The 17,129-nt window shown below is 50.1% G+C and overlaps 1 protein-coding gene across 1 annotated transcript in view; it reads right to left on the bottom strand.

The window, feature by feature from the left end:
- The window catches only part of LOC311116059 (putative E3 ubiquitin-protein ligase HERC1), a 233,569-nt gene that overhangs the window by 168,098 nt on the left and 48,342 nt on the right, over positions 1–17,129 (bottom strand). The window contains 3 exon segments of the mRNA XM_084191189.1: positions 8,125–8,316; positions 9,722–9,854; positions 10,543–10,695. Coding sequence (XP_084047315.1) covers positions 8,125–8,316; positions 9,722–9,854; positions 10,543–10,695 — 478 coding nt within the window.

A 17,129-nucleotide genomic window follows, 5' to 3' on the forward strand; every position in this document is an offset into this window, starting at 1 on the left:
TAGAGGCCACTACAGCTCTATCTCCATCTCCTCACCATGTAGACACCACTACAGCTCTATCTCTATCTCCTCACCATGTAGACACCACTACAGCTCTATCTCCTCACCATGTAGACACCACTACAGCTCTATCTCCTCACCATGTAGAGGCCACTACAGCTCTATCTCCATCTCCTCACCATGTAGACACCACTACAGCTCTATCTCTATCTCCTCACCATGTAGACACCACTACAGCTCTATCTCCTCACCATGTAGACACCACTACAGCTCTATCTCCTCACCATGTAGACACCACTACAGCTCTATCTCTATCTCCTCACCATGTAGACACCACTACAGCTCTATCTCCTCACCATGTAGACACCACTACAGCTCTATCTCCTCACCATGTAGACACCACTACAGCTCTATCTCCTCACCATGTAGAGGCCACTACAGCTCTATCTCCTCACCATGTAGAGGCCACTACAGCTCTATCTCCATCTCCTCACCATGTAGACACCACTACAGCTCTATCTCCTCACCATGTAGACACCACTACAGCTCTATCTCCTCACCATGTAGACACCACTACAGCTCTATCTCTATCTCCTCACCATGTAGAGTCCACTACAGCTCTATCTCCATCTCCTCACCATGTAGACACCACTACAGCTCTATCTCCTCACCATGTAGACACCACTACAGCTCTATCTCTATCTCCTCACCATGTAGACACCACTACAGCTCTATCTCCTCACCATGTAGACACCACTACAGCTCTATCTCTATCTCCTCACCATGTAGACACCACTACAGCTCTATATCCTCACCATGTAGACACCACTACAGCTCTATCTCTATCTCCTCACCATGTAGACACCACTACAGCTCTATCTCCTCACCATGTAGACACCACTACAGCTCTATCTCCTCACCATGTAGAGTCCACTACAGCTCTATCTCTATCTCCTCACCATGTAGACACCACTACAGCTCTATCTCTATCTCCTCACCATGTAGACACCACTACAGCTCTATCTCCTCACCATGTAGACACCACTACAGCTCTATCTCTATCTCCTCACCATGTAGACACCACTACAGCTCTATCTCTATCTCCTCACCATGTAGACACCACTACAGCTCTATCTCCTCACCATGTAGACACCACTACAGCTCTATCTCTATCTCCTCACCATGTAGACACCACTACAGCTCTATCTCCATCTCCTCACCATGTAGAGGCCACTACAGCTCTATCTCTATCTCCTCACCATGTAGACACCACTACAGCTCTATCTCCTCACCATGTAGAGTCCACTACAGCTCTATCTCCATCTCCTCACCATGTAGACACCACTACAGCTCTATCTCCTCACCATGTAGACACCACTACAGCTCTATCTCCATCTCCTCACCATGTAGAGGCCACTACAGCTCTATCTCCTCACCATGTAAACACCACTACAGCTCTATCTCCTCACCATGTAGACACCACTACAGCTCTATCTCCTCACCATGTAGAGGCCACTACAGCTCTATCTCCTCACCATGTAGACACCACTACAGCTCTATCTCCTCACCATGTAGACACCACTACAGCTCTATCTCCTCACCATGTAGACACCACTACAGCTCTATCTCCTCACCATGTAGACACCACTACAGCTCTATCTCCTCACCATGTAGACACCACTACAGCTCTATCTCCTCACCATGTAGACACCACTACAGCTCTATCTCCTCACCATGTAGAGGCCACTACAGCTCTATCTCCTCACCATGTAGACACCACTACAGCTCTATCTCTATCTCCTCACCATGTAGACACCACTACAGCTCTATCTCTATCTCCTCACCATGTAGACACCACTACAGCTCTATCTCCTCACCATGTAGACACCACTACAGCTCTATCTCCTCACCATGTAGACACCACTACAGCTCTCTCCTCACCATGTAGACACCACTACAGCTCTATCTCCTCACCATGTAGACACCACTACAGCTCTATCTCCTCACCATGTAGACACCACTACAGCTCTATCTCTATCTCCTCACCATGTAGACACCACTACAGCTCTATCTCCTCACCATGTAGACACCACTACAGCTCTATCTCCTCACCATGTAGACACCACTACAGCTCTATCTCCTCACCATGTAGACACCACTACAGCTCTATCTCTATCTCCTCACCATGTAGAGTCCACTACAGCTCTATCTCTATCTCCTCACCATGTAGACACCACTACAGCTCTATCTCTATCTCCTCACCATGTAGAGTCCACTACAGCTCTATCTCTATCTCCTCACCATGTAGACACCACTACAGCTCTATCTCCATCTCCTCACCATGTAGACACCACTACAGCTCTATCTCCTCACCATGTAGACACCACTACAGCTCTATCTCTATCTCCTCACCATGTAGACACCACTACAGCTCTATCTCCTCACCATATAGACACCACTACAGCTCTATCTCTATCTCCTCACCATGTAGACACCACTACAGCTCTATATCCTCACCATGTAGACACCACTACAGCTCTATCTCTATCTCCTCACCATGTAGACACCACTACAGCTCTATCTCCTCACCATGTAGACACCACTACAGCTCTATCTCCTCACCATGTAGAGTCCACTACAGCTCTATCTCTATCTCCTCACCATGTAGACACCACTACAGCTCTATCTCTATCTCCTCACCATGTAGAGTCCACTACAGCTCTATCTCCATCTCCTCACCATGTAGAGGCCACTACAGCTCTATCTCTATCTCCTCACCATGTAGACACCACTACAGCTCTATCTCCTCACCATGTAGAGTCCACTACAGCTCTATCTCCATCTCCTCACCATGTAGACACCACTACAGCTCTATCTCCTCACCATGTAGACACCACTACAGCTCTATCTCCATCTCCTCACCATGTAGAGGCCACTACAGCTCTATCTCCTCACCATGTAGACACCACTACAGCTCTATCTCCTCACCATGTAGACACCACTACAGCTCTATCTCCTCACCATGTAGACACCACTACAGCTCTATCTCCTCACCATGTAGACACCACTACAGCTCTATCTCCTCACCATGTAGACACCACTACAGCTCTATCTCCTCACCATGTAGACACCACTACAGCTCTATCTCCTCACCATGTAGAGGCCACTACAGCTCTATCTCCTCACCATGTAGACACCACTACAGCTCTATCTCCTCACCATGTAGACACCACTACAGCTCTATCTCCTCACCATGTAGACACCACTACAGCTCTATCTCCTCACCATGTAGACACCACTACAGCTCTATCTCCTCACCATGTAGACACCACTACAGCTCTATCTCCTCACCATGTAGACACCACTACAGCTCTATCTCTATCTCCTCACCATGTAGACACCACTACAGCTCTATCTCCTCACCATGTAGACACCACTACAGCTCTATCTCTATCTCCTCACCATGTAAACACCACTACAGCTCTATCTCTATCTCCTCACCATGTAGACACCACTACAGCTCTATCTCCTCACCATGTAGACACCACTACAGCTCTATCTCTATCTCCTCACCATGTAAACACCACTACAGCTCTATCTCTATCTCCTCACCATGTAGACACCACTACAGCTCTATCTCCTCACCATGTAGAGGCCACTACAGCTCTATCTCCTCACCATGTAGACACCACTACAGCTCTATCTCCTCACCATGTAGACACCACTACAGCTCTATCTCCTCACCATGTAGACACCACTACAGCTCTATCTCCTCACCATGTAGAGGCCACTACAGCTCTATCTCCTCACCATGTAGAGGCCACTACAGCTCTATCTCCTCACCATGTAGACACCACTACAGCTCTATCTCCTCACCATGTAGACACCACTACAGCTCTATCTCCTCACCATGTAGACACCACTACAGCTCTATCTCCTCACCATGTAGAGGCCACTACAGCTCTATCTCTATCTCCTCACCATGTAGACACCACTACAGCTCTATCTCCTCACCATGTAGACACCACTACAGCTCTATCTCCATCTCCTCACCATGTAGACACCACTACAGCTCTATCTCCTCACCATGTAGACACCACTACAGCTCTATCTCTATCTCCTCACCATGTAGACACCACTACAGCTCTATCTCCTCACCATGTAGACACCACTACAGCTCTATCTCTATCTCCTCACCATGTAGACACCACTACAGCTCTATCTCCTCACCATGTAGACACCACTACAGCTCTATCTCTATCTCCTCACCATGTAGACACCACTACAGCTCTATCTCCTCACCATGTAGACACCACTACAGCTCTATCTCTATCTCCTCACCATGTAGACACCACTACAGCTCTATCTCCTCACCATGTAGACACCACTACAGCTCTATCTCTATCTCCTCACCATGTAGACACCACTACAGCTCTATCTCCTCACCATGTAGACACCACTACAGCTCTATCTCCTCACCATGTAGACACCACTACAGCTCTATCTCCTCACCATGTAGACACCACTACAGCTCTATCTCCTCACCATGTAGAGGCCACTACAGCTCTATCTCCTCACCATGTAGACACCACTACAGCTCTATCTCCTCACCATGTAGACACCACTACAGCTCTATCTCCTCACCGTGTAGACACCACTACAGCTCTATCTCCTCACCATGTAGACACCACTACAGCTCTATCTCTATCTCCTCACCATGTAGACACCACTACAGCTCTATCTCCTCACCATGTAGACACCACTACAACTCTATCTCTATCTCCTCACCATGTAGACACCACTACAGCTCTATCTCCTCACCATGTAGACACCACTACAGCTCTATCTCTATCTCCTCACCATGTAGACACCACTACAGCTCTATCTCCTCACCATGTAGACACCACTACAGCTCTATCTCCTCACCATGTAGACACCACTACAGCTCTATCTCCTCACCATGTAGACACCACTACAGCTCTATCTCCTCACCATGTAGAGGCCACTACAGCTCTATCTCCTCACCATGTAGACACCACTACAGCTCTATCTCTATCTCCTCACCATGTAGACACCACTACAGCACTATCTCCTCACCATGTAGACACCACTACAGCTCTATCTCTATCTCCTCACCATGTAGACACCACTACAGCTCTATCTCTATCTCCTCACCATGTAGAGACCACTACAGCTCTATCTCCTCACCATGTAGACACCACTACAGCTCTATCTCCTCACCATGTAGACACCACTACAGCTCTATCTCCTCACCATGTAGACACCACTACAGCTCTATCTCTATCTCCTCACCATGTAGACACCACTACAGCTCTATCTCCTCACCATGTAGAGGCCACTACAGCTCTATCTCCTCACCATGTAGACACCACTACAGCTCTATCTCCTCACCATGTAGAGGCCACTACAGCTCTATCTCTATCTCCTCACCATGTAGACACCACTACAGCTCTATCTCCTCACCATGTAGAGTCCACTACAGCTCTATCTCCATCTCCTCACCATGTAGACACCACTACAGCTCTATCTCCTCACCATGTAGACACCACTACAGCTCTATCTCCATCTCCTCACCATGTAGAGGCCACTACAGCTCTATCTCCTCACCATGTAGACACCACTACAGCTCTATCTCCTCACCATGTAGACACCATTACAGCTCTATCTCCTCACCATGTAGACACCACTACAGCTCTATCTCCTCACCATGTAGACACCACTACAGCTCTATCTCCTCACCATGTAGACACCACTACAGCTCTATCTCCTCACCATGTAGACACCACTACAGCTCTATCTCCTCACCATGTAGAGGCCACTACAGCTCTATCTCCTCACCATGTAGACACCACTACAGCTCTATCTCCTCACCATGTAGACACCACTACAGCTCTATCTCCTCACCATGTAGACACCACTACAGCTCTATCTCCTCACCATGTAGACACCACTACAGCTCTATCTCCTCACCATGTAGACACCACTACAGCTCTATCTCCTCACCATGTAGACACCACTACAGCTCTATCTCTATCTCCTCACCATGTAGACACCACTACAGCTCTATCTCCTCACCATGTAGACACCACTACAGCTCTATCTCTATCTCCTCACCATGTAAACACCACTACAGCTCTATCTCTATCTCCTCACCATGTAGACACCACTACAGCTCTATCTCCTCACCATGTAGACACCACTACAGCTCTATCTCTATCTCCTCACCATGTAAACACCACTACAGCTCTATCTCTATCTCCTCACCATGTAGACACCACTACAGCTCTATCTCCTCACCATGTAGAGGCCACTACAGCTCTATCTCCTCACCATGTAGACACCACTACAGCTCTATCTCCTCACCATGTAGACACCACTACAGCTCTATCTCCTCACCATGTAGACACCACTACAGCTCTATCTCCTCACCATGTAGAGGCCACTACAGCTCTATCTCCTCACCATGTAGAGGCCACTACAGCTCTATCTCCTCACCATGTAGACACCACTACAGCTCTATCTCCTCACCATGTAGACACCACTACAGCTCTATCTCCTCACCATGTAGACACCACTACAGCTCTATCTCCTCACCATGTAGAGGCCACTACAGCTCTATCTCTATCTCCTCACCATGTAGACACCACTACAGCTCTATCTCCTCACCATGTAGACACCACTACAGCTCTATCTCCATCTCCTCACCATGTAGACACCACTACAGCTCTATCTCCTCACCATGTAGACACCACTACAGCTCTATCTCTATCTCCTCACCATGTAGACACCACTACAGCTCTATCTCCTCACCATGTAGACACCACTACAGCTCTATCTCTATCTCCTCACCATGTAGACACCACTACAGCTCTATCTCCTCACCATGTAGACACCACTACAGCTCTATCTCTATCTCCTCACCATGTAGACACCACTACAGCTCTATCTCCTCACCATGTAGAGGCCACTACAGCTCTATCTCCTCACCATGTAGACACCACTACAGCTCTATCTCCTCACCATGTAGACACCACTACAGCTCTATCTCTATCTCCTCACCATGTAGACACCACTACAGCTCTATCTCCTCACCATGTAGACACCACTACAGCTCTATCTCCTCACCATGTAGACACCACTACAGCTCTATCTCCTCACCATGTAGACACCACTACAGCTCTATCTCCTCACCGTGTAGACACCACTACAGCTCTATCTCCTCACCATGTAGACACCACTACAGCTCTATCTCTATCTCCTCACCATGTAGACACCACTACAGCTCTATCTCCTCACCATGTAGACACCACTACAGCTCTATCTCTATCTCCTCACCATGTAGACACCACTACAGCTCTATCTCCTCACCATGTAGACACCACTACAGCTCTATCTCTATCTCCTCACCATGTAGACACCACTACAGCTCTATCTCCTCACCATGTAGACACCACTACAGCTCTATCTCCTCACCATGTAGACACCACTACAGCTCTATCTCCTCACCATGTAGACACCACTACAGCTCTATCTCCTCACCATGTAGAGGCCACTACAGCTCTATCTCCTCACCATGTAGACACCACTACAGCTCTATCTCTATCTCCTCACCATGTAGACACCACTACAGCACTATCTCCTCACCATGTAGACACCACTACAGCTCTATCTCTATCTCCTCACCATGTAGACACCACTACAGCTCTATCTCTATCTCCTCACCATGTAGAGACCACTACAGCTCTATCTCCTCACCATGTAGACACCACTACAGCTCTATCTCCTCACCATGTAGACACCACTACAGCTCTATCTCCTCACCATGTAGACACCACTACAGCTCTATCTCCTCACCATGTAGACACCACTACAGCTCTATCTCTATCTCCTCACCATGTAGACACCACTACAGCTCTATCTCCTCACCATGTAGAGGCCACTACAGCTCTATCTCCTCACCATGTAGACACCACTACAGCTCTATCTCCTCACCATGTAGACACCACTACAGCTCTATCTCTATCTCCTCACCATGTAGACACCACTACAGCTCTATCTCCTCACCATGTAGACACCACTACAGCTCTATCTCCATCTACTCACCGTGTAGAGGCCACTGCAGTTCCTGGTCTTCCAGTGGTGTGGCAGCAGGCAGCAGTCTGTTGAGGCGGTCTAGAGGAGGCAGCAGGTCCAGGAGGAAGCTCAGCAGAGGTCTGGCTACAGACACTGGTAGCAGCAGCAGACTGTTGATGATCTGACACAGCATACTGCCTGCCGCTGACACGTAGATCACATCTAGAACAGAGGAGACAGACAGAGGGTTAAATAAACCAGGAGCTGACACCGTAGATCACATCTAGAACAGAGGAGACAGACAGAGGGTTAAATAAACCAGGAGCTGACACCGTAGATCACATCTAGAACAGAGGAGACCGACAGAGGGTTAAATAAACCAGGAGCTGACACGTAGATCACATCTAGAACAGAGGAGACAGACAGAGGGTTAAATAAACCAGGAGCTGACACCGTAGATCACATCTAGAACAGAGGAGACAGACAGAGGGTTAAATAAACCAGGAGCTGACACCGTAGATCACATCTAGAACAGAGGAGACAGACAGAGGGTTAAATAAACCAGGAGCTGACACGTAGATCACATCTAGAACAGAGGAGACAGACAGAGGGTTAAATAAACCAGGAGCTGACACCGTAGATCACATCTAGAACAGAGGAGACAGACAGAGGGTTAAATAAACCAGGAGCTGACACCGTAGATCACATCTAGAACAGAGGAGACAGACAGACAGAGGGTTAAATAAACCAGGAGCTGACACCGTAGATCACATCTAGAACAGAGGAGACAGACAGAGGGTTAAATAAACCAGGAGCTGACACCGTAGATCACATCTAGAACAGAGGAGACAGACAGACAGAGGGTTAAATAAACCAGGAGCTGACACGTAGATCACATCTAGAACAGAGGAGACACTATTTTAGTAGTTCTTCAAAGTAAATAAGGCATACTTTAATGACTGCTGAATACCAACTATCAGTCACTTAGATCATGTATTTTCATGTTCGTGAAGCAGCTGCTTTCTATCCCACTACATCGCTCCGCACAGACCGGACAAGTTTAAGCGGGCACGCAATGCATTATGGTCATTGTAGTTAATTACCACATTTTCTGCGCTAAACCACATCGCACAGTTCAGGCTTGATCCGATTTCTCTCTACACAAACTGCACATTGAGCTCACAGAAAAAAAACCTGAACGAAATGGAATTCAAATAATTGAACCGACTACCGGTCAATTAGTTGTTTAAACCAATAATAACCAAAATATCAGTGAATCCCTCAGCACTACGTGATATAAAGTGGATGTTAGAAGACTGCTAAATGCTGAGTGCAATGAATGATGGGCGTCATCTCTTGGCACTGAATAAAATGTTTGAAATGTCTCTCTATGAGAGAGGGAGAGAGAGAAAGAGAGCGAGAGAGAGAGAGAGAGAGAGAGAGAGAGAGAGAGAGAGAGAGAGAGAGAGAGAGAGAGAGAGAGAGAGAGAGAGAGAGAGAGAGAGAGAGAGAGAGGGAGAGAGAGAGAGAGAGAGAGAGAGAAAGAGAGCGAGAGAGCGAGAGAGCGAGAGAGAGCGAGAGAGACAGACAGAGACAGACACAGTGATCCAGTAGTAGTCATAATAACCTCGTAGTTTCTCTCTGACGCTGCCGTTCCAGGAGCTCTCCCGGAGCAGGGTGGCAGAGCGGGAGAAGATGTCCGTAGCGTGAGGCAGCAGCAGCTGAAGGTGCTTGTGGAGCAGAGCCACACTGCTAGAGTTCTGGGAGATATTATAAAGACAGGAAGTATCAGACAAACTGTTACTGCTGCTCGAGTTGTGTTACACAAACACATGTAAGCGTCATTCATTCATAAAAAAAAACTCTAATCTATTGCATAAAAGGTCTGCTTTGTCAAGCTTGAGCGAGTTATGTGAATGGGACTGTGATCGTCACAATATAGAACATCTGAGAAAATGTGTGTGTGTCCTCTCCATTGTGTGTGTGTGTGTGTGTGTGTGTGTGTGTGTGTGTGTGTGTGTGTGTGTGTGTGTGTGTGTGTGTGTGTGTGTGTGTGTGTGTGTGTGTGTGTGTGTGTGAGTGTGTGCGTGCGTGCGTGCGTGCGCGTGTGTATGCATGCATGCATGCCAGTGTGTGTGAGTGTGTGTGTGCGTGCGTGCGTGTGTATGCATGCCAGTGTGTGTGTCCTCTCCATTGTGTGTGTGTGCGTGCGTGCGTGCGTGTGTGTGTGTGTGTGTGTGTGTGTGTGTGTGTATGCATGCATGCCAGTGTGTGTGAGTGTCAGTGGAAGCTGCTGAGGGGAGGACGGCTCCTGATAATGGCTGGAACGGAGTAAATGGAATGGTACCATTCCACATGAAAACCAGGTGTTTGATGCCATTCCATTCACGCCGTTCCAGCCATTACTATGAGCCGTCCTCCCCTCAGCAGTGTCCCTTCCCTGCGTACCTCGGTGACACAGTTGATGTGGCAGTACGCCAGCAGTTGTTTCTGTAGGGAGCAGAGCAGCTCGTGGAGGTGGGCCGGCTGACTGCTGTCTGATGACGATGTTCCCTGGAGAAGCTTGTCACTGTTCTTCTCTAACTCCCCAAACGCTTGGTCCTGCACACACACACAGAGGCACGCACACACACACACACACACACACACACACACAAACACACAGAGACACACAAACACAGAGGCACGCACACACACACACACACACAGAGGCACACACACACACACACACACAGACACACACACACACACAGACACAGACACACAAACGCAGAGGCACGCACACACACACAAACACACAGACACAAACACACGTACACACAGACACACAATGAATATCCAGGCAACAAGAGAGAGAAGCACAGAAAACAGTCTAGTCATTATCTGCTGCTTAATAACACCCAGGAGACAGACTCACAGGGTAACAGCCACATCTGCAGCTAGATGAATGAGCTCTGCCTAGCCTGTCTCTGCAGGTGGAGAAGAGAGGTAGTGGACACATGGTTTATGATCAATAAAAACACCATCTTAGGAGAGGAGTCAGTGCAATGATGAACGTTAGGATGTGTCCCAAATAGCACCCTATTCCCTATATAGCGCACTACTTTTGACCAGAGCAGTGCACTAAACAGGGAGTAGGGTGCCATTTGGTCTGCACCCAGGAAAAACAATCTGCTACAATAATAACATGGATCAGCCAGGATGAGTCACACACTGTTACTGAGGAGAGAGGAGACTGTGTTACTGCCAGCTGAGCTCTAATGGGAGAGGAGAGGAGAGAGGAGGAGACTGTGTTACTGCCAGCTGAGCTCTAATGGGAGAGGAGAGGAGAGAGGAGGAGACTGTGTTACTGCCAGCTGAGCTCTAATGGGAGAGGAGAGAGGAGGAGACTGTGTTACTGCCAGCTGAGCTCTAATGGGAGAGGAGAGGAGAGGAGGAGACTGTGTTACTGCCAGCTGAGCTCTAATGGGAGAGGAGGAGAGGAGGAGACTGTGTTACTGCCAGCTGAGCTCTAATGGGAGAGGAGAGGAGAGAGGAGGAGACTGTGTTACTGCCAGCTGAGCTCTAATGGGAGAGGAGAGGAGAGAGGAGGAGACTGTGTTACTGCCAGCTGAGCTCTAATGGGAGAGGAGAGGAGAGAGGAGGAGACTGTGTTACTGCCAGCTGAGCTCTAATGGGAGAGGAGGAGAGGAGGAGACTTTGTTACTGCCAGCTGAGCTCTGATGGGAGAGGAGAGGAGAGAGGAGGAGACTTTGTTACTGCCAGCTGAGCTCTAATGGGAGAGGAGAGGAGAGAGGAGGAGACTGTGTTACTGCCAGCTGAGCTCTAATGGGAGAGGAGAGGAGAGAGGAGGAGACTGTGTTACTGCCAGCTGAGCTCTAATGGGAGAGGAGAGGAGAGAGGAGGAGACTGTGTTACTGCCAGCTGAGCTCTAATGGGAGAGGAGAGGAGAGAGGAGGAGACTGTGTTACTGCCAGCTGAGCACTAATGGGAGAGGGGCGGAGGAGAGGAGGAGACTGTGTTACTGCCAGCTGAGCTCTAATGGGAGAGGAGATAGGAGAGGAGGAGACTGTGTTACTGCCAGCTGAGCTCTAATGGGAGAGGAGGAGACTGTGTTACTGCCAGCTGAGCTCTAATGGGAGAGGAGAGGAGAGGAGAGGAGGAGACTGTGTTACTGCCAGCTGAGCTCTAATGGGAGAGGAGAGGAGAGAGGAGGAGACTGTGTTACTGCCAGCTGAGCTCTAATGGGAGAGGAGAGGAGAGAGGAGGAGACTGTGTTACTGCCAGCTGAGCTCTAATGGGAGAGGAGAGAGGAGGAGACTGTGTTACTGCCAGCTGAGCTCTAATGGGAGAGGAGAGGAGAGAGGAGGAGACTGTATTACTGCCAGCTGAGCTCTAATGGGAGAGGAGAGGAGAGAGGAGGAGACTGTGTTACTGCCAGCTGAGCTCTAATGGGAGAGGAGAGGAGCAAGGAGGAGACTGTATTACTGCCAGCTGAGCTCTAATGGGAGAGGAGAGGAGAGAGGAGGAGACTGTGTTACTGCCAGCTGAGCTCTAATGGGAGAGGAGAGGAGAGAGGAGGAGACTGTATTACTGCCAGCTGAGCTCTAATGGGAGAGGAGAGAGGAGGAGACTGTGTTACTGCCAGCTGAGCTCTAATGGGAGAGGAGAGAGGAGGAGACTGTGTTACTGCCAGCTGAGCTCTAATAGGAGAGGAGGAGACTGTGTTACTGCCAGCTGAGCTCTAATGGGAGAGGAGAGGAGGAGACTGTGTTACTGCCAGCTGAGCTCTAATGGGAGAGGAGAGAGGAGGAGACTGTGTTACTGCCAGCTGAGCTCTAATGGGAGAGGAGAGGAGAGAGGAGGAGACTGTGTTACTGCCAGCTGAGCTCTAATGGGAGAGGAGGAGACTGTGTTACTGCCAGCTGAGCTCTAATGGGAGAGGAGAGGAGAGAGGAGGAGACTGTGTTACTGCCAGCTGAGCTCTAATGGGAGAGGAGAGAGGAGGATACTGTGTTACTGCCAGCTGAGCTCTAATGGGAGAGGAGAGGAGAGAGGAGGAGACTGTGTTACTGCCAGCTGAGCTCTAATGGGAGAGAGGAGAGGAGGAGACTGTGTTACTGCCAGCTGAGCTCTAATGGGAGAGGAGAGGAGAGAGGAGGAGACTGTGTTACTGCCAGCTGAGCTCTAATGGGAGAGGAGAGGAGAGAGGAGGAGACTGTGTTACTGCCAGCTGAGCTCTAATGGGAGAGGAGAGGGGAGAGGAGGAGACTGTGTTACTGCCAGCTGAGCTCTAATGGGAGAGGAGAGGAGCGAGGAGGAGACTGTGTTACTGCCAGCTGAGCTCTAATGGGAGAGGAGAGAGGAGGAGACTGTGTTACTGCCAGCTGAGCTCTAATGGGAGAGGAGAGGAGAGAGGAGGAGACTGTGTTACTGCCAGCTGAGCTCTAATGGGAGAGGAGAGGAGCAAGGAGGAGACTGTGTTACTGCCAGCTGAGCTCTAATGGGAGAGGAGAGAGGAGGAGACTGTGTTACTGCCAGCTGAGCTCTAATGGGAGAGGAGAGGAGAGAGGAGGAGACTGTGTTACTGCCAGCTGAGCTCTAATGGGAGAGGAGAGGAGCAAGGAGGAGACTGTGTTACTGCCAGCTGAGCTCTAATGGGAGAGGAGAGGAGCAAGGAGGAGACTGTATTACTGCCAGCTGAGCTCTAATGGGAGAGGAGAGGAGAGAGGAGGAGACTGTGTTACTGCCAGCTGAGCTCTAATGGGAGAGGAGAGGAGAGAGGAGGAGACTGTATTACTGCCAGCTGAGCTCTAATGGGAGAGGAGAGGAGAGAGGAGACTGTGTTACTGCCAGCTGAGCTCTAATGGGAGAGGAGAGGAGAGAGGAGGAGACTGTATTACTGCCAGCTTAGCTCTAATGGGAGAGGAGAGGAGAGAGGAGGAGACTGTGTTACTGCCAGCTGAGCTCTAATAGGAGAGGAGGAGACTGTGTTACTGCCAGCTGAGCTCTAATGGGAGAGGAGAGGAGGAGACTGTGTTACTGCCAGCTGACTCTAATGGGAGAGGAGAGGAGAGAGGAGGAGACTGTGTTACTGCCAGCTGAGCTCTAATGGGAGAGGAGAGAGGAGGAGACTGTGTTACTGCCAGCTGAGCTCTAATGGGAGAGGAGGAGACTGTGTTACTGCCAGCTGAGCTCTAATGGGAGAGGAGAGGAGAGAGGAGGAGACTGTGTTACTGCCAGCTGAGCTCTAATGGGAGAGGAGAGGAGAGAGGAGGAGACTGTGTTACTGCCAGCTGAGCTCTAATGGGAGAGGAGAGGAGAGAGGAGGAGACTGTGTTACTGCCAGCTGTACTCTAATGGGAGAGGAGAGGAGCAAGGAGGAGACTGTATTACTGCCAGCTGAGCTCTAATGGGAGAGGAGAGGAGAGAGGAGGAGACTGTGTTACTGCCAGCTGAGCTCTAATGGGAGAGGAGAGGAGAGAGGAGGAGACTGTATTACTGCCAGCTGAGCTCTAATGGGAGAGGAGAGGAGAGAGGAGGCGACTGTGTTACTGCCAGCTGAGCTCTAATGGGAGAGGAGAGGAGAGAGGAGGCGACTGTGTTACTGCCAGCTGAGCTCTAATAGGAGAGGAGGAGACTGTGTTACTGCCAGCTGAGCTCTAATGGGAGAGGAGAGAGGAGACTGTGTTACTGCCAGCTGAGCTCTAATGGGAGAGGAGAGGAGAGAGGAGGAGACTGTGTTACTGCCAGCTGAGCTCTAATGGGAGAGGAGAGGAGGAGACTGTGTTACTGCCAGCTGAGCTCTAATGGGAGAGGAGGAGACTGTGTTACTGCCAGCTGAGCTCTAATGGGAGAGGAGAGGAGAGAGGAGGAGACTGTGTTACTGCCAGCTGAGCTCTAATGGGAGAGGAGAGAGGAGGAGACTGTGTTACTGCCAGCTGAGCTCTAATGGGAGAGGAGAGGAGAGAGGAGGAGACTGTGTTACTGCCAGCTGAGCTCTAATGGGAGAGAGGAGAGGAGGAGACTGTGTTACTGCCAGCTGAGCTCTAATGGGAGAGGAGAGGAGAGAGGAGGAGACTGTGTTACTGCCAGCTGAGCTCTAATGGGAGAGGAGAGGAGAGAGGAGGAGACTGTGTTACTGCCAGCTGAGCTCTAATGGGAGAGGAGAGGAGAGAGGAGGAGACTGTGTTACTGCCAGCTGAGCTCTAATGGGAGAGGAGAGGGGAGAGGAGGAGACTGTGTTACTGCCAGCTGAGCTCTAATGGGAGAGGAGAGGAGCGAGGAGGAGACTGTGTTACTGCCAGCTGAGCTCTAATGGGAGAGGAGAGAGGAGGAGACTGTGTTACTGCCAGCTGAGCTCTAATGGGAGAGGAGAGGAGAGAGGAGGAGACTGTGTTACTGCCAGCTGAGCTCTAATGGGAGAGGAGAGGAGAGAGGAGGAGACTGTGTTACTGCCAGCTGAGCTCTAATGGGAGAGGAGAGGAGCAAGGAGGAGACTGTATTACTGCCAGCTGAGCTCTAATGGGAGAGGAGAGGAGAGAGGAGGATACTGTGTTACTGCCAGCTGAGCTCTAATGGGAGAGGAGAGGAGAGAGGAGGAGACTGTATTACTGCCAGCTGAGCTCTAATGGGAGAGGAGAGGAGGAGACTGTGTTACTGCCAGCTGAGCTCTAATAGGAGAGGAGGAGACTGTGTTACTGCCAGCTGAGCTCTAATGGGAGAGGAGAGAGGAGACTGTGTTACTGCCAGCTGAGCTCTAATGGGAGAGGAGAGGAGAGAGGAGGAGACTGTGTTACTGCCAGCTGAGCTCTAATGGGAGAGGAGAGAGGAGGAGACTGTGTTACTGCCAGCTGAGCTCTAATGGGAGAGGAGAGGAGAGAGGAGGAGACTGTGTTACTGCCAGCTGAGCTCTAATGGGAGAGAGGAGAGGAGGAGACTGTGTTACTGCCAGCTGAGCTCTAATGGGAGAGGAGAGGAGAGAGGAGGAGACTGTGTTACTGCCAGCTGAGCTCTAATGGGAGAGGAGAGGAGAGAGGAGGAGACTGTGTTACTGCCAGCTGAGCTCTAATGGGAGAGGAGAGGGGAGAGGAGGAGACTGTGTTACTGCCAGCTGAGCTCTAATGGGAGAGGAGAGGAGCGAGGAGGAGACTGTGTTACTGCCAGCTGAGCTCTAATGGGAGAGGAGAGAGGAGGAGACTGTGTTACTGCCAGCTGAGCTCTAATGGGAGAGGAGAGGAGAGAGGAGGAGACTGTGTTACTGCCAGCTGAGCTCTAATGGGAGAGGAGAGGAGCAAGGAGGAGACTGTGTTACTGCCAGCTGAGCTCTAATGGGAGAGGAGAGAGGAGGAGACTGTGTTACTGCCAGCTGAGCTCTAATGGGAGAGGAGAGGAGAGAGGAGGAGACTGTGTTACTGCCAGCTGAGCTCTAATGGGAGAGGAGAGGAGCAAGGAGGAGACTGTGTTACTGCCAGCTGAGCTCTAATGGGAGAGGAGAGGAGCAAGGAGGAGACTGTATTACTGCCAGCTGAGCTCTAATGGGAGAGGAGAGGAGAGAGGAGGAGACTGTGTTACTGCCAGCTGAGCTCTAATGGAAGAGGAGAGGAGAGAGGAGGAGACTGTATTACTGCCAGCTGAGCTCTAATGGGAGAGGAGAGGAGAGAGGAGACTGTGTTACTGCCAGCTGAGCTCTAATGGGAGAGGAGAGGAGAGAGGAGGAGACTGTATTACTGCCAGCTTAGCTCTAATGGGAGAGGAGAGGAGAGAGGAGGAGACTGTGTTACTGCCAGCTGAGCTCTAATAGGAGAGGAGGAGACTGTGTTACTGCCAGCTGAGCTCTAATGGGAGAGGAGAGGAGGAGACTGTGTTACTGTCAGCTGACTCTAATGGGAGAGGAGAGGAGAGAGGAGGAGACTGTGTTACTGCCAGCTGAGCTCTAATGGGAGAGGAGAGAGGAGGAGACTGTGTTACTGCCAGCTGAGCTCTAATGGGAGAGGAGGAGACTGTGTTACTGCCAGCTGAGCTCTAATGGGAGA

Source organism: Coregonus lavaretus, assembly GCF_964263955.1.
Source record: "Coregonus lavaretus genome assembly, contig: HAP1_SCAFFOLD_315, whole genome shotgun sequence".
NCBI classification, from domain to species: domain Eukaryota; kingdom Metazoa; phylum Chordata; class Actinopteri; order Salmoniformes; family Salmonidae; genus Coregonus; species Coregonus lavaretus.